Below are 26141 nucleotides of genomic sequence, written 5' to 3' on the forward strand. Positions count from 1 at the left end.
AAAAATGACAGGTTTTTTTTTTTTTTTTTTTTTTTTTTGGTACTAGGGATTGAACTCGGAACTTGCACTTTCCAGGCAGGCAGCAGCACCACTGAGCTACATCCCCGGCCTGCCAGATGATTATTCATGATATCTGGCACTGAGTTTGCAGATGTATGCTTAGAAAAGGCTTTCTAAAGTTTAGATTTCTTTGCTTTATTTTATCTTTTTATATCTTTGTGGGTCAGGGAATAGAAGGCCAAGGTGATTGCCTTCAAAGCAGTCTGCGAAAGTGGACAATCATTGGAATGATGTCCCCACAGAAGGGGCACATTGGCCACCAAGTGATGAGTGGCTTGTCGCTGTCAGACCACAGTCAAGTGGGTAAAATAACCATGCCAGAAGCTCTAATGTCAAAGGCAGTACAAAAAGAAGCAATAGGAAGTTGCAGCTTTTTGAGAAAAGGTATGCGCTGATAGCTTAGAAATCCTGGCAGCTTTGATAGATAGCTAAGGAAGAGTTTCTTCAAGTTGTTCAACTGAAAGATTCTTATGTTCACTTTTATTTTGAGGTCTATTTGAAAGGAAAAACAACTATGAAGGAAAGATGAAGATTAAATACCTCCCTAAACTCAGAAAAAGAGATTGTCCTATCCTGTCTGTGTTTCTTAACCAGGTGGACCAAAGGGAACAGGATCTTGGACAAATGGCTTCAGCGGCACACGGGTGGCCTCTCTCTAGTCCTGCTTCATAGGATGGCAATCTCCTCTCCCTCAGCCTGACTGGCCTAGACACATTGCATCTGACTTTCTACCATTCGCAGAAGCCTTTCTCAATAACAGACTTTCTCTATGATTTCCCCTGAACATTTGGCTCTTAAATGTGCATGTATGTTATGGTCGCCAATCACATTCTGCCAGATGCATTATTCATACTGTGAAATGCCCACTTGATTGGGTTCTTCCTCTCTGCTCATGTCCCTGCAGTCCCCTGAACAGGACTGAATACATAATGAACTACCAAGTTTTATGACCCCCAGTGATCAGCAAGCCTTGGTTTATGAAGAGGATGAGAATTGAAGACCAGCCGCAGGCTGAGCACAGCGGGGCTCTTGGCCAGCAATGGCAAAGGAACAGCTTCTGTGCAAAAGCATTTTGTTGTAAACTCTTGCTTTCTTTTCTCTTTCGCACAAAATATATCTGTTACATTCATTTGTTCTCCCATAGAACACACAACTTTGCTAATTAAAAAAAATGAAATGTTTCCATTTAGCAGAGGACACTCTGGGCCTGGTTTCGAAGTGCACAAGAGGTAGAAAGACCCTGAGGGCCAGGTGGCTTGTGTGTCAGGTCTGCCTGTAATTAGCTATGGGGTTCTATATAAGGCACACTCCGCAGGGAGTTCAGTTGCTCCATCTTTAAAATGGACAGACCAAGCTATCACCCATCACAGAGTTCGGAGCCTGAGTCTAGTTTCATGGGTAGTGACTACATGCATTTCTGTGGCAGGAGATGCACTAAGTCTGCCTGAAGTCAGGTGCTCCACAGAGGTGACTCAAATGGAAAAGCCAATGGAGCAGATTTGTAGGAAAGACATTTTGGCAATGGAGTGGGGCTGGGAGAAGGATCTGTTGCCAGGGTGACGATGGTGAGCAATGGTGTGATTGGCAAACTACAACCCATAGCCAAGTTCAGCCCACCCTCTGTTTTTGTAAATGAAGCTTTGTTTGTACACAGCCAAGAGCACTTTTCCACACAATGCCTATGGCTGCATTTGTGCCACAATGGCAGAGTTGAATAGTTGAGGCAGAAACCTGTCCAGCCCTCTACAGAACACATTTTCTTAGTGTGCCTGGATGGGGCACACTATCTTCTTGTTAGAGACCTTGCTCCTAAAACATGAAGTCAAGTTCTTACTACAAAGCCACTGTGGACCTGCTGTAAAGGTGGGAGAACAGCCACACCATACTCACAAAGGATGACCAGCCCCCATTGTCCTCTTCATGGTTTTCTGTGAAAGCAAATAATACCATCATCAGTAGAGAAGCTGTCACTCAGAGAAAAGTCAAAGAAATTTCTCCATCTTATGCCCTACCCAAGACCTTCCTCCTCCTGCCTTCTACATACCTGGAATCAGCAACTGCTCTGCTAGGGTTTGGATATGACTTGCCCCACCAGAACTTGTGTTGAAATTTGATTCCTAATGTAATGGTATTGAGAGGTAGTGGTAGAAACTTTACAAAATAATTAGGCTCTGGGGGCTTCACTCCCATGAACAAAATAACATCTTTCTCCAGATACTAGATTAGATCTCTCAAGACTGAAATGGATCTTACAGGAATGCTTTGGGTCACATGGGACTGGATTACTTATTTCAAGAGGCACTGTTTTGGTCACTTCCACACACGATTTTTTGCTACTGTTGTGCGTGTGACTTCACTGCATGATGTCATCTGCCATGAAGCCCTCACCAGAAGCTGAGCAATTGCCAGCACCATGGTTTTGCCTTGAGCATTGGCCACCATTTAAAAAGTAACCAGCCTCAGGTATTTTATTGTAGTAACAGAAAACAGACTAAGATAGCAACTTAACTATTAACCATAGCATTCTATCTGAGGAACCTATTCTACTAAAGGGCAATTGTGGTTCTTAATCTTTCCTATGTATAAAAGTCACCTAGGGGGGCCAGGGATTTAGATCAGCGGTGCCACACCTGCCTCATAAGTTCAAGGTCTTGCATTCAATCCCTGGTACCAAAAAAAAAAAATTATTCTAGGAATATTCAAAATTATGCAGTTACCTGGGGCCCTGTCCCTAGGGCTTCTGATTCAGCAGGACTAGATGGGGCCCAGGATTCTGTGTATCAACACTATATCCAAGGTAACAATGGAAAAACTGCTTTAAAGCCTCAGAAGCAGTGGACTGGCTCAGCTCAGATACTCAGTCAAAGGTTGGGTCTTTTTCTAGGCTCAGGGCTCCCATAGTTCCTCAGTATGTCTCTGTAAGAAGTCCAGATAAGCAGGGACCTTAAGCCAGGTACTCCACAGAGTGGTATCTCTCCTCCCTTCATTTGGGTCAAAACTTTTTTTGAGTAAAAATTAGCTGACAAAGGGTCACCCGCACAAACCACAAGGAGTGTCAGGAACAAGAAGGCAGAATAATCTAGGTATTTATCACCCCCTAAAGCAATCACCTTTCAACCCTGACACCTTTACCTGTCTCTTCAGGAAACCGCTGGACTTGGGGTCTGCAAAGGCAAAGAGCATTGTGTTAATGGTGTGTTGACATCCAGAAATCTCTCTCTTGCTTCCAGTCCAGCCCTGCAAAAGGAGACCCTAATGGAGGGCAAGTCTTCCTGCCCAGGACTTGTGCCCTTGTTGCTTGGCAACAAGGATTAAACTGTCCCCCCAATTCTGGAAACCACCAAAGCCACATTTGTGGCACAACTTGTAGCTTGTGACTGCCTGACATAGTTGGGGAAGTTCCCCTAATGTTCCAGACCCTGGGGCAGGAGGCAGGGCAGGCAGGAGTGCCCTCCTGCTCCCCAGGCACCATCTTCAAAAGACCCCTGGGACCAAGGGGACCACCACAGTTCAAACAGTGAGACAAAGCCAGTTCTGTGGCTTCCTTTTAAGGTTCAACTTGGGTTCAAAAGTTCTTGAGTTTCCTTGGCTAACCCTGAGCCCTAAGCTGGCCCACTCACTTGCGTGTGAAAATACTCCTCCTTTCTTCATTCTTGTTGATTTCTTGACTTAACTTACTGAGGATCCTACAAGAAAAAGAGATAGGCAATTTGGGGGGGGTACCAGGGATCTAACTGAGGACCTTGCACTTGTGAGGCAGACAGCAGCACCACTGAGCTAAATCCCTGGCACAAAAAGACAAAACTTTATTTTACCAGTCCTAGTTTTCCTATAGAGCCCTGAGTTTCCCTGGTCTATGTGACTGCAGAGCATATGGGCCAACTTTGGCCAACTTCATACCTTCAACTTCAAGGGGTCTCCTCACTTCTTGCCTCCTTGTTCCCCAGCATCAGACCTTCCACTGCCTTTGCTCCTACTCCAGCCCAAGCAGCCCTCTCTTCTCTGCTGTGTCTGAGACTTCAAAGTCTAACTTGGCTTTCCTCCTTAAAGACTTGTCAGTCCACAGCAGAATCCACATGCTTTTAAATGCTGAGCTTTAGGATCTGCAACACATTGTTGTTTAGTGGGTTGGGTTCTTATTCCTGGGGCTGAGTCCTTTGACTCGTGTTTGAACATCACAGTGATGATGTTGTTCCCAGGAATCCTCAAAACATCTCCTACACCTGAAGGACTCAGCTGCCCATTGCATCTTTCTTAGCACAACTTACAATGGATTTTTCTTTGTCCTATTACCACAATCTATTCTCCCTTCCCTGTTTCTACCTAGTGACATGGACGGATTCTCATAGAAACTTTGGCAAGTATTCTCAATAAAAGCACAGCCTGCAGAGGGAGAGACTCCCTGTTTATCAATATCCTTAGGCCAGTCTTGGCCAAGACCTTTGAAGATATCCTGTCCTAGGGTACATCCATGTCTGCACTATCAAATCACCAGGCTCCAGAACAGAGAGGGCCTAGGCCATCAAGACCACAGGCCAAGCATACCCTACATTCTAGATTCACCATCCTTTACAGATTGAATAATCTTCAGGATGTGAGACTCCAGCCTCCCTTAACACCCGTGCATGAGACCCAGAGAGGTCTCTCATTAGTAAATATGCTCTGTGTTCCCTACAATTTCAAGTAAGTGACCTGAGAGATGATGTGTTCCAATATTTTTTTTGTTTTACAGAAGAGGCGACAATGGTAAGGACAAAAGAAGAGACGGCAGGTTAACAACGAGGACCACCTAATCTCCCCAACACAAATATCAGTCCATAAACCAGCCTCTGTAACTTCCAAGCCAACATCCTTCCAATTCTGTTCATGCTGCAATCTCCTGGTGGGGGCACTGTTGTAGCTCTGTCCATCTATGAGAGTGACCCGTGACCTATATTTCTGCTACTTAATGACCAACTCAGGATGTCTCAGTTAACAAATGCAGTCCTGGCCTCCTTTGTCCCTTCCTGAGCTCCAGCTCCCCTACCTCCTCCCAGGTAACTGTTGCTTATAATCCTCCTACCTCATAGGAATGACAGGATAGACAAATGTGATGAATGCACAGAGGACCTCAGAGGTCAGAGGAGAGAGGGCAATGTGTAATCCTCCACAGTGATGTCCTTGTTGGAATTTCAGACTTCAGTGATCACCTAGAGGAAGGGGTTATTTAAACAGAGGTGGGTGCTTCCTGGTTGACTCCTGATCACACCATCAAGAAGCCTATACGATTATTTTTGGTTCTTTTAAAGGGGCATTGGGAGAAACTGATGGGCATGCTGAAGGTCTCCTATGGGGTGGTTGGGGGAACCCCAGGAGTACGCTGCATCCTGCACAGTTCTGGTGGTGTTGGCTGCAGCAGCCTCTTCCATTTGATCATCTGTTTACTCAACAAGGGGCTCTCTTCCTGCCAAGAACTCTGCTGAGCTCTCAAGGTGCATTAGTAAACAAAACAGACAGAAGATCTCTACATAGGGCTTGTAAAGACAGGCAGACAAAAAACAAGGAACAGTTAAGGAGATAAAATCCAAAGCTGGTATATACCATGTCTATACATATGCAGTGTGGGGGCACTGGGAAGGGGAAATTGAAGTAAGGGATAGGAGACAAGTGCAGTTTAAAACAATCTGAACTCAACAAAGAGGTGATATATCAGCAAAGCCTTGAGGAAGGTGGGGTGACCTCATCTCACACCCACACCCCATAGAGCCCGGCTGAGCTCTGGCAGGCTCACAGCGCTGCTGATGCTGCTGCTGCAGATCTTGAAAGGCCTCTTGCTTTCTGCGGTGGCACTTCTTACCAGGATCTCTAACAACCAGGCTGGGGCTGCTGGGGCTCTAACTGGGCAAGGAAGGAAATGCCAAACCACAGGCCCCACAGAGGAGCAGCAGAGAGCTGAGAGCAGGATGGGGCCCAGCTATCCAGCTTGCAGCAAAACTTAGGCTCCCAGCATCCTCCTGTTCTGATGGGCTGCTGAGAATGCCTTCCATGCCAGCAGGACCACTGTCGGGGCAGGTGGTGGGTGGCAGTGCTGACGGCAGAGCAGGGAGGTGTTTGCTGCCTCTGCGTGCAAACTTATAAAAGTTGCATCCCATCTCCAGAGGACCTGGTGACAGTGAGCGGCTGAAGATGACTCATCCCCTTCCTGTGCACAAACCCCAAGCTTCACTCCACACCAGACAGCCATAGACAGTGGTTCCCTCTGTACCCCACTTATGTGAGAGTTGCCTTGGCCATAGAAACTGGGCTCAAGACCTGTGGCAGGAAGTCAGGCCTTTACAGGAAAGTAGCATTCTATGATGACCTGGGTCCAGCCCAACTGCATCCCTAACTTGTTACCTATGGAGCCAGTCTGTCTTCATCATCGTAGTGTAAGGTCTTTCCTGATGACACATAGCATATCGATGGTGCAGGCACTGCAACTCTGATTGCCACGTCCTCCCACAAGGTCAATGCCCTCTGTGTAACGTCAGTTAGGCATTTGCCCTTCCTAAGCCCCGGCTTCTTCATTGGAGAGTTGAATCCAGTTAGGGAATTCCTCACTGGCCTGATCATCAGGATTACCTAGCATCACCTCTTACAAACGCTGATTACCAGGCCCACCATAGGTTTAACTGACAGAATCGGCAGAGAGAGGTCTGGTGATCAGGAACATCAACCAGCCCCAAGTAACTCTTAGGATCAAAAAATCTTGTGAAATAACTTCTATCATTGTCAGCATTGATGAAACTGGTTTAATAAAAAGGAAGAAGAGAGGGAGAAGGAACTTTATAATTTACAAAGGGAATGAAGTAGAGGAGGGAAAGGTCTCAATCTAGCTTGGATGTGTCACCTTAAGTCTTCCTTCCAGTGGTTGCTTCAGCACTACCAACTATGAACAAAGTCCTGCCAGCGGGTCTTGAAATCAAATTTTCAGATTGCACAAGCAGTACAAAAGAAAGAAAGAAAAACAGGAAGACTGAAGGGAAGGCAGGCAGAAGACAAGCAGGAAGGAAAGAAGGTAGAAAGGAGAACAGAAGAGAAACCATCAGAACCCATTGTAAGAGGAGGCATTGTCTCTCATCAAAATTTAGTTCTATTGCCAGTATCAACACATGTGTGCCTGTGGCTTATGACAGAAAGTGTATGTCTTGCTGTAGCTCATACTGGAAGAGCTTTTGCTCAGCTTTCCTCCTTTCCCTCCCATCTTGGCAGGCTTGACTCCCTGACTAGGATCTCAGACTGCCCACAGGTCCCTCTCAGGACAGCACATCCCCAAGCCCTGCATCTACGCCAACATGGTCCTATCAAGCAATGCTCCCCTTCAGCCTCAGCCCCTCCTCCCATTCCATGGGTTTTCACTCAGTCTTTCTGCTCTGCATTCCATCCTTTCTTGAAGGAACAAAATAGTCTCCCTTAAAAGACGTAAGAGAACAGCCTCTTTGAGCCAAGAGCCAAACATTTCAAATTCTTCTTCGTCAAGTAAGAGGCAGGGAGGAGCCAAGATGTCTGTCTTAAGACTCAGGAAGGGCCTTTGATTATCATCTGAGCCTCAGAGGAGCACCACGCACAGGTGGGAAATAATAAGCAAGGCCAGCACAGCTTCCCCACTTCTGCGTAGGTCTTTCATGCCTACAGTTTTACATGCAGGGTTTTACTTGTGCCTGAAAGCCGTGTGAGAGTCAAAAAATACAATCAACCCCATTTTGCCAAGAAGGAAGGTGAGGCACTGACAGGTTTTTGTGAAAGGCCACATGACCAGTGTCAATGTGGAGCTGAGCTGCCAAGTCAAGTTTTCTGAACTTGGGTGGAAGGAAACCAAGTGCCAGTTGCGGGGAAGCACCCTGGATGGAGAGGATCGTGGAAGGTAAAGAAGGATGGCCATCCGGGCAGGGATCAGCCAATAAGGGAAGAAGGAGATGGGTGTTGGAGATAGGTCTCACAATTGTTTCAGTTTTGTTGAGGCCTGGTTTATTCTTTCACGGATGTAAGAATGTTCCTTTCACTCTGCACCTTCTCCCCTTCCTCTACTCCGTCTTCTCTGTCTCAGATTAAAAAGGAACTACTAGTAGATGAGGCTGGAGGCCATCTCTGCTACTAGGAGACTCATAGCTTTATCAGGAAGAGAGGTAAAAGTTCTGCCTTACTTCTCTGGTGGAATCTGATTTTCCAAGCCTGATTTCACTCCTGGTGATGGGTATGGTGAGACTTAACAGGAGCGTTATCTAATATGTATCTACTGCCTACACCACCCACCGAAGCACCCACCTCTCCTCATTTCTTAGGCACACTGTGGATTTTAATATAAAATTATAACATTTTCTCCTTCAGTACACTCCAAATAGGCATCAGCAGACTTTCAACATGTATTTCATCAGACCATTCTCAGATAAATCATGAGGCTTAACCCAGGCCCTATAAATGGAGAGTGCATTGTTTTCTCTAAGAGCCCGCCATTGCTACAATATTGAGGATGTCTGGAGATCAGCCATGTCTTGACAAAGTGCCTGTATTTTCAGAGAGGGAGGGAGGGAAGGAGAGAGAGAGAGAGGGAGATTTCCTCACCAGAATCTGCCTTTTTTTTTTTCCAAAAACATTTAATACCAAATTTTTAAGCATTGCGGAAGGAAACAGATATTCAGAAGAGTACAGTCTTGTTTTAGTGTATTAAACATAAACACAATTTCTTTCTATAGTCCTTTAGGGTAGCAAGCGAGACAAATCAAACTAGGTACAAGCAAATAGAATGAATAGGTATTAAACATCTTTATGTGTCCAAGGTAGTACCAAGACATTTTGTTTAATATTCCTCCCTCTCTGAGAGTTCTTTTCCCTTCTATAGATGAGGAAAATGAGGCTCAGACAACTGAAGTAGCTTCCCCAAGGTCCTGCTGCTAGCAGGAGGCAAAGTCAGCTTTAAAATTTGTATCACTTTCACTCCAAAGTCCTATGCCCGCTCCATTCTTTAATCTCCCCCAGCAAGATAGAATAATTAAAATAAAAATTTGAAATTGCACAAATCAAGATTTTACATACAAGAACAGCTAGCATTTATTCAGGGCATAGTATATATTTCCTCTAAGTTTCCCACTGACCTTTTGAGGTAGGTTCCGTTATTATCCCCATGTTACAGATGAGGAAGCTGGCCAGTGAACTAACTTATCTATAATCTGTAGTTCACGAGTGGAAAAATTAGGTTTCAACTAATCTGACCTCAGAGTCTGCATTTTTCACTAAGCTCTCCTGTTGGCCTGTTTATACCTAAAGCAGTATTTTAAAACTATTGAGCCCCTATTGTCCATGTAAATGATTCTTTATTTTTTTATTGCCTGGGAAACTGAGGTCACGTAGCCTATTAGAAGAGCTGGAGCCAGTACTTGTTATATGTTTCTTCCAAAGGGACAATAACTCTCTAAGTTACCTAATCAAGACTTCCTGTATCTTCTTCCCTTGATGTGCTCCCTGTCACCCCCCATGTTACTCTCCATGTTACATGGCCGGGCCTCATGGTTTATCCAGAGTATACATTCAAACATAGTGGAAGGCGCTGTGCCATGGACTAAGTATTTGTTTCATTTTTCAAATAGCTAAAGAGATACCCCAGCCCTTCCCCACCTGCAACATTCTCCCTTTCTGTTATCTCACAACTACTTCTCACCTCCACCCGCTCCACCTTGCACTCAAACATAGTTCCAGGATATTAGCTCAAGTGAGCCTTAAGATGAAAAAGGACCTTTCAAGTTGAAAGTGCCTTCTTCCTCTCCATTCTTCTATTGCTCTGATTAACTTCCCTATCTTGATAGCCATGGCCCTAGGGGAGTTCCTATGTCTTTAATGGGACCGTGACTCCCAGCACCTACCTTGATCCCATAACTCCAGCTGCGCCCTCATCTAAGCCATCTTTCATACTTCCTGGGAAAGATCCAAGATACTCATCTACCTCGTTACTCTCCCTCGCTGCATACACTTCACTAACACTCTTAGACTCCTTCCATGGCTCACAGAACTTTTACAAACTGTGACCCACACATAACTACCAGGGATGACAACATAACTAGGCCAGTGATGGCAAACCTTTTAGAGCTTTCAACGATACAAACAGCTGGCCACAACATGCTTACCATAGGTTCACCACCATTGTTCTAGATTCTTCGCTTTCCACTTCCCTGTTTATCCCATAGCCTTTCTGACCCATGGTTAACTCCACCAAATACATTGGTGTCTTGTGGCTTTGCAATATGCCCCCACTCTCAGAATGTTGTGCTGTCCATCCTTCATCTAATCACTCCTGGCATATTTCAAGATTTAACTAAGCTCCTTCTTCCTGGATGTCTTCCATGAACACCTTAGGGAAACACTCATGCCTCCTCACTCCCATTGAACTTTTACCTGCACATGTGTACTGGAGCATGATTGCTTTGGTTGTGTGTCCATCCCTCCCATTAGACTGTGTCTTGAGGATGTGCTTTACTTTGTAGCTGGGCACTTAACCAAGGCCTGACAAATAGTAAGTATCCAGTAGCAGTTCAAATGAAGTTCTAAATTTATACAGGGTCCAGGAAATGTAAACTCAAATGTCCCCAAAAGCAAATACATATATAAAGACCCAAATAGTTGCGGTTTCTGGCATTCTTCATTCTTTTGTGTGGATCCAGATTAATATCTTGCTTCCCTTTGGCCTTAAGAACTTTTTAAAAATGTTTATTGTAGGGCAAGTCAACACTGGTGATGAACTTATTCACATTTTGTATGTCTGAAAAAAATTTTTCATTTTATCTTCAGTTTTGAAAGGTATTTTGGAGTACTACTAAACTCTAGGTTGACAATATTTTTCTTTTAGTACTTTAAAATATTGCTCCACTGTCTTATTTCTGACTAGTTATCTATTAGAAGCTTTATATTTGTTCTTCTGCATGCAATGTTTCTTTTTCCTCTCTGAACAATTTTAAGACTTTTTCCCATATCATTTATTTCTCGACAATTGTTTTAAGCAATGTGATTAAAATATGCCTTGGGGTAATTTCCTTTCTATTTCTTAGGTTTAGGGTTTGCTAAGCTTCTTGCATCTGTGTATTTGTTTTTATTCACCTTGGAAAAATTTTGGCAATTATTTCATCAAATAGTTCATTTTTGTCTCTTCTTTCCTTCTTCATATGCATACCCTTTTACTCTACTTTGGGAACCTCTCCTCTCTCTCTCTCTCTCTCTCTCTCTCTCTCTCTCTCTCTCTCTCTCTCTCTAGTATTGGGTATTGACCTTTGCTGTAATACAACCCCAATTGTTTTTTATTTCGAAATAGGGTCTTGCTAAATTACTAAAATGCCAAGATTGGGCTTAAACTGGTAACCCTCTTGCCTTACTTAGCCTCCCATAGTGCTGGGATTATATCCAAGCACCACTGGGCCAGGGTGGGTCCTTTAGGCATACATATAGGAGGCTATTTTAAGTTGCCCCACAATTTTCTGATGCTCTTTTCATGGTTTTGTCACAATTTCCCCCTCTGCTTCATTGTAATTAGTTTCTACTGCTATGTTCACATTTACTAATATTTTCTTCTTCAAATCTATTATCAATCCCAAGCAGTGTATTTATCATCTCAAATATTATTCTCAGATATTTTTCATCTCTAGAAGCTCTGGTTTTGTCTTTTTGTAGCTGCTATGCCTCAACTTAACTTTTTGAACACATGGAACACAGTTATATTGACCCAGTCTGCTAATGCCAATAACTCTGTCATTCATGAATCAACTTTGGTAGGCTGGTTTCCCCCTTATGATGAGTCATATTTTCCTGCTGTTCTGTATATGTGTTCTTCTCTAATTAGATTCCTAACACTTTACATTTTACTTTGTTGGATAATGAATATTCTTGCATAACTACACATATTGTTTTCAGTTTATACTTTTTGTTTGAGGATGTAGTTAAGTTACGTGGAAACAGTTTGATTCCTTTGAATCTTGTTTTTAAGATTTTTCTAGGTGGACTGGAACAGTGTTTTTTCTAATTAGGGCTGTTACAGTTTGATTTAAAATGTTCCCCAAAAGTCTCGTGTTCAGAGATGGAGCTTGGTTCACGAGGGAACTAAATTTATCAGTGAATTAAATCAACATGGCCAGTAGATGTCTGAAACCGTGAGTGGTGCTCAGCCTTGTGTGTATCATGTTTTTTCCTATATATACAAACTTACAATGAAGTTAAATATATAAATTAAGTACTGTAGGTTAATAAAAACAGCTAATAACAAAATAGACTATTATTAAAATATTAAATTAAAATTAAATTCAGTTATCAAAATATACTATAATAAAATTATGTGAATGATGGTTTCACTCTATTTCTCCCTCTCTCTGTCCCTCCAAATATCTTGTTACTATATTTTCAGATGCAGTTGACCATGGGTAACTGAAATCAGAAAAAGTATGAAGAAGGAGGGACTATGTTAGTAGTCATTGTGTGTGTGTGTGTGTGTGTGTGTGTGTTTGTGCATGTGAGTAGTGCTTCTGTGGGATTGGATTTTAAATTTAATTTAAGTTTAAAAAGTCCAGATGTGGTGAGAGAAAATTCTTAGATCAAGCCATCTTCAACCACACTTGTTGTGGGGATAGGCAGCTCCAAGGCAAATCCTTACTCCTTTCTTTTCCTTCATTATCCCCACGTTATCTATCCAACTGAAACTAAGTACTCAGAAATGTTTTCTTCTTTAACTTCCCCTTCCTCTTCCTTTTCCCCTTCCCTCTTCCCTTCCCTGCTTCTTCTTCTTCTTCCTCCTCTTCCTCCTCCTCCTATTTTTTTTTTTTTTTTTTTTTTTTTTTTTTTTTTTTTTTTTTTTTTTTTTTTTTGGTAGCAGGTATCTACTGGGGACCTTGTACTTGCAAAGCAAGCAGCAGAACCACTCAGCTAAATCCCCGGCCCAGTCATTGTAAATACATGTTTCTTAATTGAGTCACTCTGATTTTCCTACCCACTCTCGAAACCCTCCAGCTTCTTATTCCTTTGGCCTACTTTTTTTTTTTTTTTTTTTTTTTTTTTTTTTTTTTTTGGTAGCAGGTATCTACTGGGGACCTTGTACTTGCAAAGCAAGCAGCAGAACCACTCAGCTAAATCCCCGGCCCAGTCATTGTAAATACATGTTTCTTAATTGAGTCACTCTGATTTTCCTACCCACTCTCGAAACCCTCCAGCTTCTTATTCCTTTGGCCTACTTTTTAAAAAATCATTTTGAGTTCCGAGTCCCTTAGATCAAGAGACGGGACCTCAGAAAATGTCTAAAATAGATGTTTCAAACTAGTAACATCCAGAGGACTGGAGATGTAGCTCAGTACTAGAGTGCTTGCCTTGCATTCATGAGGCCCTGGGTTCAATTCTCAGCACTGCAAAAACAAACTGGTACACCCCAAACAAATCTAGCTCATAGGTATGTTCACTTGGCTTTCACAATATTAGAAGACAGTTGAACTAGCATTGCAAAACAGATATGTCAAATAGAACTGATATTTCTAGCTACTCTTGATAAATTCAAAGATTGGAGATCAATGAGTTCCCACTGGCCAGAGATAGTACCTGCTGTACTCTTTGACTAGAACACATGATATCTCACTGCCATAACCTCTTCACTTCCTGTTGCTTAACCAACGGCAAGTCTTCATTTTGGTTACTTTTTAAAAAAATCATCATAATCAGGGGCCAGGGATTGAGTGCAGTGGTTCTGCCGCCTTCCTCACAAGCACAAGGACCTCAGTTCAATCCCCGGTACCCCCCCAAAAGAAATCATCATGATCATATTATTTTTCTTATAGTGGAGAAATATTTCTCCTTACCCAAGTTTATTCAAAGGTGGTAAGATGAAAGGAAAAACAATAGGGCTTTCTGCTTTCAACCTGTCCATTTTACATATTTGTATCACCTGCCTGGCTCCTGTAGGGAGTTGAGCAGGTAAGACCTTTACTAGACTGATGAAAAACACATGTCACTCTATATGTATACTTTAACTTCCCATTTCTGCATCTACAACAGACACCAGGAATCAATCATGGCTCCCTCTGCTCAAAATTATACTCAACACAACACCCGTGGCAGCCATCACTATGAAGTCAGTATTGGCAGACAACATGATATCCTTTAGTAGGTTCAACTCTTACTCTACTGAGCTGGAAATGGAGGTCCAGAAATCTCAAGCCATCACTGAGTCAATGATGGCTTGATGGTGAACCCTCAGGTCTCTTGACACTGATACTGTTTTCACAGGCACAAGCTACCCCACCAGGAATACAGGAAATGAAAACATGATAACGTTGAGCTTCTCTTTGGCCAGAGCAACCAACCCACCAGCTGGGTTGGACTGTTACTTCCTTTTTGTAATTCATCATTTAACTTCTCTTTACCATACACTGCCCCTTGTCCTCACCCTTCCTTACTTGACTTCCTACTTCAAACCAACAATAATATACAACTGAGTTGGCTTTCCCCTGGACTGCTTCCCATGCTAATCTCTGTACCCCCCACAACCCACAGAGGCAAAGGGAATACTTACGGCACCCGGAGCTTCGGGAACTTTTGGATGTCATTTTCCGTCAGGTTCTGAAATAAAGATACACATGGCAGATAACTTATAATCCACTGAGCCACATGAGAAGAGTAATATGCAGAACAATAAAGAGTAGTCGCAACTGCAACAGATTGCAAAAGAGTAGCTAGGGTCTACGTTTTCAAACAGAATCTTGAAATCTGAGTTTTATGTAAAATCTCCAGAGTTCTAAAGGTTAACAAATAACTGATTTCAATGAAAAAACATGGTGAGGACCAAATCTGTGATACCCCAAAGAATGTGTTTTGTAGGCTGAATTTGACCATGTTTATGACCTCTTCCCTTCACTTTTAACTAGTACTTCAAGGCTCCCATTAATCTTCAAGGAGGAGGAGCAGCTAGAGGAGGAGCTCGTTTCTTCAGAGGGAATGCAGCTGGGACATCTTGGCAATGTATTCAGTAGATCCATCTGATGTAGCTCTTTGACGCAGTGTCTGACCAGATTCCTCATCAGAACACCTGAGGCAATGTGAGTGGGGAAATAGGCCTGGCGAATCAGGCTCTGTCCAAGCTTCCAGAGGGATGATAGCTGTGCATTGGTTGGCTGGTCAGCAGTGCCTGTTGTGCTGAGAAAAGTTCACAGGCTGAGGGAAGTTCAGAGAGAGGTGGAAAGGAAGGTGGACTTGAGCATCGCTGGAGACAGAGAAGCGGGATAAGGGAAGAACAAAGTATGCAGAAAAGGGACAAGAACTTTGAGGGAAAACAGGAGATAACAAAAGAAGCCTTCTAGAGAGCTTTGCTGTGTAATTAGTTCCTCCTCTATCTCTTTCAAAAACCTTCAGCAAACTCTGAACTACTTGCATGATAATTTTGGAGTCAGAGTTGTGGTTTTTGGGGGTACAGTTACATGCTCAGGGAGTTAGAAAGAGAGGAAACCTATATACCAGGGCCCTGCTGGAGAAGCAAGTTGGCAGATACTGCTGCTCACCTATTCCATACCCACTCTTTCCTTCTTCCTAACCATCAGGACCTGGATTTTGTTCAGAATAATAAATGTACTTGTTCAAAAGTATTGAACTCCCAAGATTCCCTTGCAGATGGTGCATTCACATGATTCACTGGCAGCCAGTGAGAAATAATTTGTAGTCTACTGGGTGGAGCTTCCAGAAAAGTTGCGGCTTTTAGTACTTTCTTGGTAAAAAAGGGAGGCACCTTTTATTCTTTGCCTTTCCCTTCTTCCTCCTGCCTACATCGCTGATGTAACACTAGAAGTAGCCAACTCAGAACCATTAGGACAGGAGCCTCAGTTTTTGCACAGCTGACCAGCGCCTGTGTTCTTGATGACTTCCTTGAGCAGCTCATCAGCCCCAAGCACCATCTATACACATTACCTGAGAAAGCTCAGCCCCTGTTTGCAGACACTGTGTTCAGGTTTCCACAGCATATAGCTGCATGCCTTCCTAAGCACCGCAGACCTCTAAGCACACTTTCTCTCCTTTTACACACCTTCTGAATGCTTAGTTTCCTCATTCCCCCACCAGAAAGATGCTCTTCTCAGTGCAAAACAAAAATGGCAGCAAGCCAGATTCAGGGGAGCTACTAGCTCCAACAGAAGGAGGGAAGGGAGGAAGGAAAGAAGGGAGGGAGGGAGGGAGGGAGGGAGGAATGGGGAAAGGGAGAAAGGAAGGAAAGAAGGAAAAATAAGTAGGACCTTCTACTATTGCCTTTAATGACAGGCCCTGGATGTTACAGAACTGGAAAGGGTTATAGATGAGTAATTAGAGCTTATACTAATTGTACCCAGCGCTCCTGGGGTGGAGGGAGGGTTTTAGTCAAAGCTGCCTTTAAATACCCTGGTGTTGGCTAGGCATTTGATTCTGCTCCCTGCTTTCATGGCCCCTCTCTTCCCCTCTTTCTACTTCATCCCATTCATGCATTGAGTGGAATGTGTGCATTCTCAGAAGGACTGATAGATTCTAGAGATTAGTGCAGAGGACACATAGCTGCTCAGTACCCTCTCTCAGTCAGGGAGTAGTCCCATCATGGGACATAGGCGTGACATAGGGGAGGTGCTAGGTGAATCACAGAGCTGAAAGCAGCCATCAGCCACTGTGAACCACTCCAGTATGCAAGGGGGCAAAGGGAGGATCAGAGAGCACAGGCTTTTTCAAGAGATGTCTTCCTCCCTTTCCACCCAGCTGCAATGCCTCTTTTCTTGGTGCCAAAAGCACAGGAATGAACAATTCAGTTTCAGGAGTAACTGAAATAATAGCAACCACAAACCTCCAGGAACTCTATTTACTGAAAACTCACTATGATTAAGTAACAAGGTTAAGAACTCATAAAGTATTAGACTAAATTAAATTTATGTATTACTTCCATTATCAGGTTTAAAACTTAGAATGAATCTCATCACACCTTGGAGCATGTTTTCTCTTCTGTAAATGAGGTGTTTGGAAGCCTTTCTGAAGATATCTTTCTGCTGTGAATCAGGCTTCTGGAAGGTAGGAATCAGTCTTACCATTTCTCTATCCCCAGCACGTGGCATGATTCAGTATGAAAAGGATCTCAGTGAAGTGCATGTCAAGCAAATGATCAGTGAATGAATGAATGACTTAAGTAGGATAGTGAATAAATGTATCTAATGTGGTACCCAGAAAGCAAAACTCAGACCAATAGGACCATCAATCAGCATGAGATTTCAGAGGAACTGAGAAAAAGGCAGATGACTATGGGCTGTAGTGAGCTCATGACTGCTAGAGAAATTCAAACACATGTTGCTGGCATGTTTACAGCAGAAGTGGGGTATGGTGTGCATGCCTGTAATCCCAGTACTCTGGGAGTCTCAGGCAAGAAGATATCAAGTTCAAGCTCAGCAGGGCAAATTTAGCAACTCAACCAGATCCTGTCTCAAAACAATAAAGGTGTGTGTGTTGTGGGGGGATGGGGAGGAGATAGATCAATGCAAAGGTGCTGGGTTCAATCCCTGGTACAAAAAAAAAAAAAATCTGGAGTGCTGGAAGGGAAGTGGGAATGTGTGACCTCTTGATCCCTTCCAATTAGCCTGAAGTCTCATTGTCAAGATCCCTTACTATGTCTTCTGAACAACTCAGCTTGCCTTCCTTACTCTGAATCTGAATTGGAAACATCTACTACCCTGAGACCCTTGAAGTCTTCTTAGACTTTTTCTTTTTTTTAGAGTGACCAAAGTGCCCAGAAATGATGGGCTTGGTACAGCTCAGAGTGTAGCCCAGGGCTGCTCTCCTCTTGAAGGCAGGCATTGACCATGGGCTTCCTGGGGACTGAGCAGACCAGTTGGCCCTGCAAGCATGGGATGGTGATAATGAGGACAGAATGTCCTTGACTTCAATGTATCAGATGAGCCAAAGCTTACCAGAAATCGAGCTCCATCGATGTGGTATTTCCTCACGGCCTTCTCACAGTCCCTGTAGCTCAGCTGCATGAGAAGGGAGATGTTGTCAGCCAGCTTGAGCCCTGCAGCCTCCTGCCATCAGTTCCCCTCTCCTGTCTATCCCAGAAGCTCAGCAAATTTTGGAACTTGTGGCTAGCCAGCCTACCCACCTCCCTTTCTCCCGTCTGACAGAGGGGTATCACCCCACCTTAGCTCAATTGTAATTATCATCCCCCAGGACTGCTGGAAATGGAGAAGGCTTTGGGGAGCCAACTCCCACAAGAAAGAAACTGCCTTCAAGGCCAGTGAGGGGCTGGTCGTACCCTCCCTAGGAAAATGCAAAGGAGCTGACAGAAGAAAACACATATCCATCCATCCCCCACCAAGGAAGCCTTGGTGAATACTGGGATTTGTTCCCTTCAGTCCTTTTTTCCTAGCATATTTTGAAATCTAGTGAAAGTTATATTCCATCTTGTTTCCCTGGTTTTTTTTCTCAAATTACCTAAAATGATAATATAGGAACTGCCTGTTGTGATAAACTTACTCTGATGGTCACAAAATTATTTAATCACTCCCTTATTACCGAACATTGAGTTTGTTTACCAAATTCCTTTTCCAATAATGATAATAAAAACTGCCAATTTTGCAGAATGCTTTCTACATGGCAGGCACTGTTCCAAGTTTTTAATTCAATCTTAAGTAATTTAATCCTCACACTTTGCTGATAAGGAATGAGAGGCTCAGAAAGTCAAGTAACTTGTGTGAGTCTCCATGGATTAGAGGTGACAATTGGTCTTCAGGACATGGCTTTAAATGTCTCTGTCAGGAAAACTCCCTTTATAAAAACTATTACCTACATACAGTATGTAAACTGAGAAAATATAAGCAAGCTTAATACATTCACCCTCCAGATCAAAATACAGAGCATCATGAATTTTCTTTTGCATATTTTTTTCTATTTAAGAAAATCAGCCAGGCATGGTGGCACACACCTGTAATCCCAGCACTGGGAAGGCTGAAGCAGGAGTATCACCATGAGTTTGAGGCCAGCCTGGGCTACCTAGTGAGTTCAAGGCTAGCATGAAGTATATATACAGTGAGACCTTGTCTCAAAAAACAAAAATGAGAAAGAGAGAAAGTATTTATGTAAAATTATCAGATTAGAGTTAGTTATAGGATCAACAGGGCTGAGCATTTTTAGGGTCTTGGTTACTTTCCATAATCAACCAACTATCATATGAAGTGCTTATTTCACCCACTCTCAGGAGAATATGTATTTGCATTTGAAACATCTCTGAGTTTGATGGCTGGTATATTTAAGGTTAAATATTTACTTTGAGGATTCCAGCTTTTCCTCACAAATGTAAGCCTCAGAATCTATCCTAGATTTCTTGGGGCAAGTTTAAAATAAAGTTATTGTCTTATGGCCAACAAATGTAAAAAGGCAATACAATTGTCTTCACCTCTTGATGTGGAAGGATGGAGTGAATACCATACTCAGAAAGCTGATTTAGAGGTCAGTGCTGGAAGCATGCAGCATCTATGGGGCCCTGGGACCTCTTTGATCTACATGCACAAAGAGTGAGTGATTCCTGGAATAGTCAACTGTTTTTAATTCAACATTTCCACTATCATCATTATCAGATGAACTGTCAGTTTTGCAGAGTGTTGGTTTTGACTGCACCTTGACAGACAGCCCTATAGCCTGAAACCTAGATGTTTGATTCTGATCCAGTACGATCAGGGCCTAAGGCCTGGAATTTATATTTTTAACAAGCAGAGTAGGTGATTCTTATGAGCATAGAGATTCAGGATATGCTGATCTAGAGCAGTTAGCTGGCTTTGTAAGATGGACTGAGGTCCAGAGAGGGGAAAGGATCACACAGTGAGTTGAGAACCCAGGTGGGATTAGAACACATGGCTGCAAGCTAGTGACTGAATCTTCCCTGGTCTCTGATTCATCTCCCTGTTCTGATGAGAATGTGACCTGTTCAACTGAGTTGTATAATTTTGGTCACACTTGAAGAGGGGATCTGTCTGTGCCTCTCCACCTCTTCCAGAATTTCCTTTCATAATTATTGATTCCTTTCTCCTTTTTTCATTGAGCTAACATGCAATTTAATTCTATCTTGCCAAATTTCACTTATTTGCCCTAATTTATTTGGTCTTCATTGAAGAAAAGTACTTAGAACCTCCTTCAAAAGCCAACTGTCCAACAACCTTTGCATCCTCAATGTTAAAAGTTATATTTATGATGACTTTGTAAAGGAAAAAATAACAGAAAGGAAATGCACAAAAGAGGTAAATAAAAAGATCTGTGAACTGTGCTCCTACTTTGCCATACCTGCCTGGTTCAGCATGCTCACATTTCCTTCTGTAAATCGGGAGAGAACAGTTCTAACTGTTAATACCATGGTACTAAATAGATCCTAGGTTTGAGTATGTGTCTGAGGGAGCCTATTCTACCCCCTCGGTTCTCTGCTTTTTTCAGGAAAAGTAAAACGTTGAATTAGATAACTGCTCTTAGCTTCATACTATCCTGTCCATGGCAGCCTGGAATATCAACTGCATTTTATGCCATCCTGCAGGCATGACAGCATCAAAAGTTCAAATTTCTCTTGTAAGGTGTCCTACCCCGTGGGCAGGGATAGAGTTCCTAATCAAGTCGTATGGCTTGGGATCTGTCCGAACAGATGTGTGGTCTTCGTCAATACATATCAGGCACAAGGACCCTTGAATACCTCCTCCAAACTTGCAAGGTAGAACAGTACAACTCTGGTCTTTTTTCTGCAACATGCTTGGCTTCTGCTTGTGCCTCACTATTTCTCTTCCCCTTTAAGGACCTCAGTTTTCCGAGCTATATATTGGTGCTCATACAGTTTTCTTGCCTGCCTCCCAAGATTGTCATAAACCTCTCAAGGGATTTTGATTGATGTAAGAGCTTGAAGAGCCCCTCTTTCATGGTCATGAGCAATGAATGACCAAATGCTGTATGAAAATCCATTCATCACAGCCCTTTATCTATCCCTCTTACTGAGCTTTTTCTTCAACCCTCAGGACTCTCTGTCTCTCCTTTCTAGTAGTGACCTTTATAACATTAGCTGTTGTACTCTACATCTTAGAACGCTGAAACTAGACAGGTGTGGTTCAAATCCCACCTCTATTGCATATAGTGTTTGGGACTTTGTGCAATTTAACCTCCATAAGCTGATTATGCAGCAGGGACAACTGGACAACACTGATCTCTTAAGGTAGCAGGAATGTTCAACGGGACACCTGTGGAAAAATTAAAGTCAGACCTTGGCACATAGTAGAGACACTTATTTGAAAGCTCTCTTTTCTATCCTTCTCTGTAGAACACGTTACCAGGAAAATTCAGTGGTCTGTATGACATTCACTCAACCAGTGAAGTTGCTGCAGCGCGAGTACAGTACTCTCCTATTGCTCTTTTACATCTCCCATGTTCTATCTGGATTCTATCTTCAAGCCTCTACCCAGTTCACCAAAAGTACCACTGGCTCACCCACTAACAAAAGAGCAAGGCTTACCTTTTTGAAATAGTCAGCAAGACTGTCAGCGTCCCAGGCCAGGACCTCTGAGCGAAAGGGCACATTCTTCAGTGCCATGGCCGCTGCTCTGGAGGAAGCTCACAAGCTGGTCACAGGCACTTCACCCATGAACAGAGAAGAACCCCAGATCCTGACTCTGGAGGTGCACTTGGCTCTTCCAATTCCCAGCTAGCCTCAGAAACACCCTTGTTGGAGCAGATGTCTTTTCTACTGTAGCCAAATCCCAAAAAGCAACGGCTTCCTCTCTGAACAAATATGGTCTCTTCTCAGAAAACGACTCAGCTAGTTTCCTTTACCACTTCCTCTGCTGGGTTCTAAATAAGTAAACAAGGAAGCCCAGCGCTGAGGGCTTGAAATGCAGAGAGACAGAACTGGTAATTCCCATTGGTCCCAGTCACTCCAGCCTACTTGGAGAGGAAATGAAGCGGACTCAAGTTGCAAAGTCAGTCCAAGTATATTTCTATGAAAACTCCTAGCACCCATAGCTCTCCACCACATTGCTGCTTGGCTAAGTCTTTGCAGATAAAAATCTATTTTGATACCTGACCTAAAATATGATCAATTTCTCACATTAGTGAACATTGGTGGGAAGGAGCGTGGCCTTTTAATTCTTTCAAACCCCTTTGCCTCCCACCCCTCAGTTTCTATCAAAAGGTGAAATGCCTTCAGCTGCCTCTGTACTGTGAGGGTAAGTGAGTCCTTGGTGGACGAGTGAGCCAAGCACCTAGAGTTAAACAAGTTGCCACAGTGAACTGAGCTCAATTTCTGATGCAAATGCTTCCATACTGTACGATGTTAAGCAAGCACTGAAAACCTAGGTATCTCAGATTCCATATTTATGAAGAGGAATTGTACTTGTAAAACTTGGATGCATTTAACTGGAAATACTTAAAGGGACAATTTTTGTTTTGTTTTGTTTTGTTTTTTTGGTACCAGGGATTGAACCTTGTTCTTACAAGGCAGGCAACTGAACCACTGAGCTAAATCTCCCATGGAAAATTGTAATTTAACAATGCTATTGATGGTGCCATATATGCTACTATGTTTCTACCTTATGTTGTATTTGCTACTGTTTCCTCCAGGTATTCTATATACTATTGACTCTAGCCAAAAGGCACATTTCCTGGAGATAGGAGATAGAAATCTTATTTCTTTATCAGTCTCAGACTCTGTGCATTTCTCATAAATTGAGTAATCCACTGGCAATTGCTGAATCCTGTGTCTAAATGCAAATGTATTCGTGCAATATGGCACCCTCTAAACACAAGTTAGCTACTTTATCCAGTGTTCCATGTGTACACCCTCCCCCCGATACACCCTCAGCTGTCTGCTCCAACGTTTGAGGAAAGAATTTAGCCTTGTTGCCCTTACTGAATGGTGCTATATTGGAATCTTCCTGAAGGTTTCTCAAGGATAGCTTTGGCCATACCTGACTTCCATCTCATATAGAATCTAAGGAGCCTTGCTGTTGCTACAGTGTATTTGTCTCACTATGAGTTTTGAGTGTGAGTCCCACCACCTGCAATGATTGCTGTGGGCATCAATCAAGATAGCATAGGCCAAGTGTTCCATATAGGGTATGGTACCTAAGGACACTGGGCGACTGATCATGCTCTATAAAGCACAGCCCTGCTTTACAAAGCTCTCCCACTGACAAGAGACATCACTTCATCTTTCAAATCACCAACATAGCAGCCATTTGAAGGTAAAGAGAGAGACGGAAATCATTTTCAAATAGAGTAATCAAAGCAGACACCATTAAATTAACTGGGATTTAAGCAGAGCCTTGGAGAATGGAGGACACAGGAGGGAATTCTGGACCTCAATCAATCAATTCCTCTAAAACACAAGCACCTGTAGAAGGGAACATCCCAGATTAGACTTACAAGTCAGAGCAACATTTTTAAAATGACCACCCCGCTCAGGAGAAGAAAAAAGCTAAAAAGCAGAAATTAAAAGTGAAGGTATTATTAAATATTAGACTCCTCTGGGAGAATTATCCAATACCTGTGTCCAACATGAACAATCCATGGAGCTCTGTGAGAAAATAGCCATAGCAGCTCAGAAACCCAGGAGACAATAAAGGGGATAGAAACAAGTCAAAGAGATGCAATACTCCAAACCTTCCTGTGTGCTAGAGCCCGTGCTGAGAACTTTGTGCCGGGCTGTCTGTCTCACTATTGTTAGCTCTGTTATCACTTCTACTTTACAGAAGAGAAAACTGAGGATCAGAGAGATGAAGCTGCTTGCTTACATCCTACTTCCTAACCTGTAGGGAGTGGGGAAGAGGATTTTATCAGAACCTCTACCATCCTGGCCTGTGAGCCACCACAGCACAAGGCAAATTCAAGAACAGACAGAAATGAGACTTAAGAGTGGAGAAGCTAAGGCTTTGGCCCTGGTTAGTGCTGCTGATGGCGGCAAAGGCAAAGGCCCCCAAGCACATCTAGTGTTTACTGAATACAATTGTGTGAAGGAATAGGGAGCGAGGAAGCTTTGAAGTCATCTAGTGAATTACTGCCAAACACCTGGCATGAGGACTCCAGGCAGGGCTGGCAGGGAGTTAGCATTGCTTATTTTGCTAGGATAGAAGAAACCTATACTGGGACCAGGTGCAATTAGCATGTAATCCACAAGGTCAGTGAGAACCAATAATTCAGGGGAAAGGATTATAATTGGGATCGTGCTGACCTCAGCTGCATGTAACTTAGCAGGGCCCCACCACTTCACTGACCAGGACACAGGCCTCCGTGACAGCCATTAGCAAAGGAGCAACAGTAGCCCAACTCTGCTAGCTGACATGCTGCCCATCTGAGTCACGCAGGGCTTCAGGACTCCTGACATAAAACAGTATTAGGGAAGGCAAGAAGCACGTGCCACTCATAATCTGCTAGTACTGGACAGGGATGTCTGCTACACTAGTCAACAGGTTGTACAGCCAGATCTTACTCAACAATACTTGAATCCAGAGTTCCTGTCTTTACTATGTGCTCCCTCAAGGCATGGAGCTATTAAATAACTATTCAAAGTGAAGTCAGGATCAAAAGCTGGGTGGTCTCCAGAGCCTGTGCAGTTTCCCCTGTTTATGTGAGGCAGTTTACATATGGTCTGCCTCCCATGATGAGCCAGTGAGGTTGTCAATCTAAACAAGCTCAGAAATGTTTCCAGCACTCTGCATAAGCCAGGCATCTGGTGCCCACTCCCTGTAGAACCAAAAGACCTTTCCTCTGAAGGGGCAGCCAGGCAAGCGAGAAAAGGTGGTGCAAGGGGAAGCTGGTTGCTTCAGGTCTGGTGCCTTTTCTCTTCCCCAGGCCTGGGTGATTTCCCAACCTTCACAAGTTTCACATCTTCTGTCCATGGCTGGAGTGTTCCAAAAGCTCTAACGGAAGGGCCAGTTACAAGAGAGACTTGGGAAACCAAGGGGGACAGCATGATCCTGTGCCAGTGACCTCACTTGACGAGGCTCAGTTTCCTCCCTTGTAAAATGAGGCAGGCACAAGGGCAGCCTCTGGGGACTGCACTACACTTCGGGATGTTGTGATGACACCAAGTCTGTTGGGTCTGCATCATTTGTCTGCTGGCCTTGATGAGCATGAAGCCAAGAAGAGTGGGAATCAGGTGAAGCACAGCAATTTACACGTGAACATCTTGAAATAAGGATCCACTTTCCCACGGGTATCTTTTTCTCTTTCCACCCATCAGGTAGAGAAACACAGAATTTATAAAGGAGCAAGTTGAAAGATTTGCAAATGTCTTCTTATAGACATCCCTCAGGATCTGTAGGGAATTGCTTCTAGAACCCTCTGTGCAAACTGAGATCTGTGATCATTAAATTTCCTTAAATAAAATGGTATAGGATTTTTGTGTAACCTACATATATCCTCCTGAATACTTTAAACCATCTCTGCATTGCTTACAATGCCTAATACAATCTAAATGCTATGCAAGTACTTGTTGCACTCTATTATTTTCGGAATAATGACAAGAAAACAAGTGTACCCATGACTAATACAGATGCAACTTGTTTTCAGATATTTCCCATCTGTGGATCCACAGATATGGAATCCCTCCATATCGCAAAGTGAGAGTAGGGTAACAGTTTCTGAGCATCAAAAAACAATACTATGTTAGTAGAGGGACAGGGGCTTGTGAATACATATCTTCCATAAGTGTCCAGTGGAGGCTGTGGATAAGAAAGCAATACTTGGCAGGGAGTAATGTATCAGTTTGTTAGAACTTAGGAACAAAAAGTGGTGTGAGAATAGCAAATATAACCCAAAATGGAGGATCATCCCATCTCCTCTACACCACTACAACCAAGCCTGTAGCTCCCTCCTTTTCCTTTGAACCCACAGCAGAGCAGGCAAGGAGATAACCCCCTTTCTTCCTAGCCAGTTTCAGAGGTTAGAAAGATGACACTTCATTAGAGACTTGCGAGTTGCAGTTCCTGTGTGTGTGTGTGTGTGTGTGTGTGTGTGTGTGTGTGTGTGTAAGAGAGAGAGAGAGAGAGAGAGAGAGAGAGAGAGAGAGAGAGAGAGAGAGAGAGAGAGGGGCGGGGGGG

General features: G+C 43.3%; 1 protein-coding gene across 1 annotated transcript in view; it reads right to left on the reverse strand.

Annotated features, from left to right (window-relative positions):
• Lcp2 (lymphocyte cytosolic protein 2) overlaps positions 1 to 21875 on the reverse strand; it is a 55308-nt gene extending 33433 nt beyond the window's left edge. Inside the window, exons 1-6 of the mRNA XM_010622193.3 lie at positions 21560 to 21875; positions 17994 to 18056; positions 14606 to 14652; positions 3681 to 3746; positions 3193 to 3224; positions 1951 to 1988 (exon numbers count right to left, since the gene is read on the reverse strand). Of these exons, the coding sequence (XP_010620495.1) occupies positions 1951 to 1988; positions 3193 to 3224; positions 3681 to 3746; positions 14606 to 14652; positions 17994 to 18056; positions 21560 to 21637 (324 nt within the window). The 5' untranslated portion in view covers positions 21638 to 21875. The remainder of the gene's footprint in view (positions 1 to 1950; positions 1989 to 3192; positions 3225 to 3680; positions 3747 to 14605; positions 14653 to 17993; positions 18057 to 21559) is intronic.
• Between the last annotated feature and the right edge of the window lie 4266 nt (positions 21876 to 26141).

The sequence above is a fragment of the Fukomys damarensis genome, unplaced genomic scaffold (genome assembly GCF_012274545.1).
Source record: "Fukomys damarensis isolate Sample0158 unplaced genomic scaffold, DMR_v1.0_HiC HiC_scaffold_9, whole genome shotgun sequence".
Taxonomy (NCBI): Eukaryota; Metazoa; Chordata; class Mammalia; order Rodentia; family Bathyergidae; genus Fukomys; species Fukomys damarensis.